General features: G+C 39.9%; 1 protein-coding gene across 1 annotated transcript in view; it reads right to left on the bottom strand.

Annotated features, from left to right (window-relative positions):
- Positions 1-1,676: 1,676 nt before the first annotated feature.
- LOC111159063 (cAMP regulated phosphoprotein 21) overlaps positions 1,677-4,534 on the bottom strand; it is a 111,474-nt gene continuing 108,616 nt past the window's right edge. The window contains exons 18-19 of the mRNA XM_022521443.1: positions 3,659-3,807; positions 1,677-2,480 (exon numbers count right to left, since the gene is read on the bottom strand). Coding sequence (XP_022377151.1) covers positions 2,223-2,480; positions 3,659-3,807 — 407 coding nt within the window. The 3' untranslated portion in view covers positions 1,677-2,222. The remainder of the gene's footprint in view (positions 2,481-3,658; positions 3,808-4,534) is intronic.

The raw sequence follows: 4,534 nt of genomic DNA, 5'->3' as shown, positions 1-4,534 counted from the left end.
ACTTATTGGAAGGTGGACAAGGCTCGGCCTGAAACAGTATTTAAAGGGCTTTATGAAGGAAAAGTCAAATATCTCAGTGGGAAAGAGTGTGGCACGTTTGTAGGAAAGGGACCAAAGATAGGGAAGGCCTGTCTTTTCCACAAGCATGATGTATGTTTCAGATAAAGAGGGCTCAGTCATGCTAAGAATCATTAGAGAAAAGATAAAAAATTCTCAGAATTCTGTGAAGAGAAGATAAACATTCAGACTCATATTAGGATCTTTGCGTTTGGGATCTACCAATGTGAGAGAGCTAAATGGAGGCTGTATTTCAAAAGAATATCTCTGTTGGTCAGCTTCCTCCTTCCATTAGGGGAAGGTCTTAATTAGGCAAACAGATTGCTCCTTCTCAGAGCAGCTATTGTTTTAATAGCTCCTCAGCCTATTGGTTTAAAGGCTCAACAACAACAACAAAACCAAATCCTCTTTTTATAACCTTTTTTTTTTTTTTTTTTTTTTCCCATGGGTAGGGCTTATTTACAATGAAGAATTCAGGAGACTGAGATTTGGGTCAATAGGACAGATGTCACAAGGAATGAAGCTAATGAGAGTATGTGTAGAATTTCTCTTTTAAAGGAAAAAGAAAATGAGAGTATAAAATTAAGAAATGGTAATCCTAGGTAGAGTTTTTAACTAGAAGTTTCATGCTATCTCCAACTAAGCAACATGAAAATGGAATGATCTAATATGGGGAAATGTGATAATATGAAGAAAAGTGGGAAATATCCAGATATACTCTCCAAACCCCTCTGATTGGTAATAATGCTTTTTAGACAGAAAGTAGAAAAGAGAAAACTATTAGTCATTGCACAGTGATAGCAAATTGGAAGCTGTGGGGTTCTATTCTCCCCATTAAATACCTCCCAGAGGGGCCAACGCTGACATTTGGAGTTACGTTATTATTTTTCAAAGGTTGTCATAAACCAGTCTTACCTTCAGAATCTACAGGGGATTAGATAAACATTTTAGGATTAGATAGGATCGGCTTCTTCTAAATGTTTTTTTTTTTTTTTAGTGTTTTTTTAAAAATGTTTTAAAAAGAAGTTCCATTTTTTTTCTAAATGTTCTGAGTCTTTGTGACTAAATTATTGTTATGTTTTACCTTCCTTTCAGTTGCCAGGATAAACATTAGCACCTTTGAGTTACTGACCCCAAACTAGTGGCACTTTACATTGTATGACCCAATATATTCAATAGAATTAGACCACACCTCTTCCAATTACCCTCTAAATGAAGAAATCTTGTTTTTCAGGTAGATGGTGGAAGTTCAAAGAAGACAGAACAGGGTTTGGTCTAGAGCTGCTATTACAAGTCACTCAAGTTTTCTGATTTGGGGAAGTATAGCTACACATATTCAGTACTCCCAGAGCTAAAATCAAAATACACATTTCAGAAATGTGAAGTCAATGAATGTTGGAAATGGAAGTCATCTTATTCCTAGGGCCCCTGTAGTATTAGGACAAGAAACTATAGTTGGCTAAGTGTTTGCCTACCACCTCTCCCAACGTGATGCCAGATTTACAAATATCTGGAACTCCTTTATTGTGCATTACTCATAAAATAGTGTTTGAAGGGGATAACAGTGACACAGAGGCAAACAAACACGTACTGGAAGAGAGAGTGAACCAAACTGGTGGTAAAAACATGACCTTCCTCCATAAGGTCAAATAGTTTTATTTTGATTAAACACTACAATACAGTATATATCCATTAAAAAAGAAAACTCTATAATGTATATAAATTATTCCTTCCATTCATCAATTCTTTTCTTTTCCATTACAGCTTTGGTACAATGTGATTTCAGTATATAATTTTTAAATACTTTTAGCATCACAAACTCAACACAAAGTACAAAACTAATAATCCAAATTAGGGATATTATAATCTACACAGTGGTATTCAGTGGTAGGAGAAAATCTTACCTTGATGAATTCATGTCACTAGCTAAGCTATAAAGGCATACCTAGCAGACATGACAGAAATATGCACCATTAACCAGCTAATGTGTGTATTAGTCTTTGTTTTTTTTGTTTGTTTGTTTGTTTTTGTTTTTTTACAGAATACCAGCAGCAATCATTTGAGTGTTGAGTGAATACTTAAGTCCTCAGCCAGTCTCCCACCTTGCTCCTCTTCCCTTAAAGGCCATGAGGAGGATCACAAGAAATGTACCACAGCCAGAGCACTCAGAATTTGACCTGCCACCCGGTGTTGCTCATAGTTGCACAGTTTGTCCTGCAGCTAGCCGACATCACGGGGACAGTGCTGGAGGGGCAGTGTGGACCAATCAGCCTAAGGTTGTTCTGAGGGGTCGGCGGTGTGACATTACAGTAAACAGGCATTCCAGTGGCTGGGAGTGACCCTTGACCTGCCTGGTTAGGTAGCATGATTGGCTGTTGGTATGACTGCTGGGGCAGTCCTTGAGAACCCTGGGTCATTGGCACCTGCAGAAGACACAAGAGAGAGCCCTTCATGAAGAGGTTTTGTGTGCCTGTCCTGTGAGCTACTGTGTGGTCAGGAAAAATACTCAAGCGTTTGGGTCAGACCTAACTGGTCACCTATCCCAGTGTTCCCTTGTATCAGCTGTTTTACCTTGGGCAAGTCACTCAACCTCTCTGGTTGCCTAGACCGTCCGCGTAATGACACCTATGCCAAGAGCCACTAAAAAGACTGTAAGCCTGATGTACAGTGCTGGGACACATGTGGTGATGGTTCACAAGGTGTTAGTCCTGAGCTTCCTTCCTTCCTTTCCCCTTACACGCTGGGGACTGCAGTCTGGACTGCTGGCTCAGAATTTCTGTTTGGAAAGCGATACTCCCATTCTGATTCCATGCACACTAAGCAGCGGGAGCCATTCAGCAAAGGGAGCTTTTGTCCCAGGCACCTGGCTCAGTCTCAACCTGCAGCTTTAAAGAACATCTAACGTGGACCTGGAGGTAGAAATTGAGGCAATGGGTGCAAAGATCTTCAGAGGAGGAGGGCAAAGGATCAGGATTTTATTTTGTGCTGTTTTGTTTGTTTCTTTGTTTGAGGGCCAGAAGTAGCTGGTGAAGCTAAATTTAACGGTCAAAGCTTTTCACTAACACTTCCACTTCCAGTGTATCTCAGAATGTAAATCACAAAGGATGCATGGCATTTTTTAAGTACCCAGTATGGGTTGAGTCTAGAAAATGAGGTTGGTATAGGACCTATCCATGCCCTTTGAACAAATCTGAGATGCCATTTAAACATCTCTTTTAACTTAAAATTGTGGTAAAATGAAGTTATGCAGGCTGCGTACAAAAATGAGTGGAAATTTGTCATGAGGGCTTCTTCCTGATGAACAAAATTCCATTGGGAGAGCCAAAGGTCTTCATGAATAAAACATGATAGGCTACAGATTCTTCTTCCATAAAGAAGTTTATATAGAGCCACATTTAGCAGACATTCAAAAGCCACAGTAGTTAGAGAAGCATACCTGTCCCATTTTCTACTTATAATCTTAATTCAAAGTCAACCATCAACAGGGGCTGGGCATAGCACCCACCACCCCGCTAACCACCCAACACGGGACATACTCACAGCCTCCACTTTGGCCAGTGCTACTTTCTAAACCACAATTTTCCAAGCTGCTGATGTGCACCTGATAAGAAGACATTGCTGGGTAGGAGACCATCACGCTTTGCACCGGAGCTCCTGGCTGGTTGCTCATCACGCTCTGACTCTGGGGCGGCTGCTGCACTCCTATGAGGCCTTGGAACCCCTGTTGACCAGACAAGACTGGCTGGTAACCTGCAAAGAAAAAAACACCTTTTGAACTGGTTGCACCAGGAAGAGCACAGGTGATATTTCATGGGCTAAGAGCACTTGTTCCCTAGTCAACCTTCAGACATCTCGCTCTCCCTATCGGCAATGTGTTATCCAAATGATTATTTCCTAAGAATGCGGTTTTTTGCTCTAAGAGTGGACAAGAGTAGGAAGTCACAAAATTCGCTGGTATTTGCATCCTTATGCAGAATGGCCCAAATGAGCACGTTGTGACAATGGTAGATTGTTTTATGGCACAAACACCATAACCTCTATTCGTATTTTATAGCTATCAATTATATTTCTCACGATTTAGTGTGTGCTTTGTTTCAATGATATTTGGAGTATTCACAAATTATCAAGTTTTTTTTCTAATTAAATTGACTCATTCTTTTACTATCTCACCTTTCTGCACAAACTCATTTTACCCGCAGATCATCAAACTCCCTAATAACTTTTTATTTTCCATGTTTTAGTGAATAAAATGATTCACTACCCTGACTAATTCAATGTCCATGGTCTTGGACAAAATGCAGCAACAAGAGAAAAATATGGCATGCTTCTATTCTGCTCCAACACCAGCTCCCAGGAGAACATTCTGGTAAAACACTCTAATAAGTGATCATGTACATACAATAAATAATACAGAATATAGCACTCAAAAAATTTTGTCCATCATATCCTTATGAGTAGGTCAGTTGCTCTGGTTTCT

The sequence above is a fragment of the Enhydra lutris genome, unplaced genomic scaffold (assembly GCF_002288905.1).
Source record: "Enhydra lutris kenyoni isolate GAN:26980312 unplaced genomic scaffold, ASM228890v2 scaffoldscaffold66, whole genome shotgun sequence".
Classification (NCBI taxonomy): domain Eukaryota; kingdom Metazoa; phylum Chordata; class Mammalia; order Carnivora; family Mustelidae; genus Enhydra; species Enhydra lutris.
Note: the sequence above shows the minus strand (reverse complement) of the source record. Positions and strands in the feature narration are given on the sequence as shown.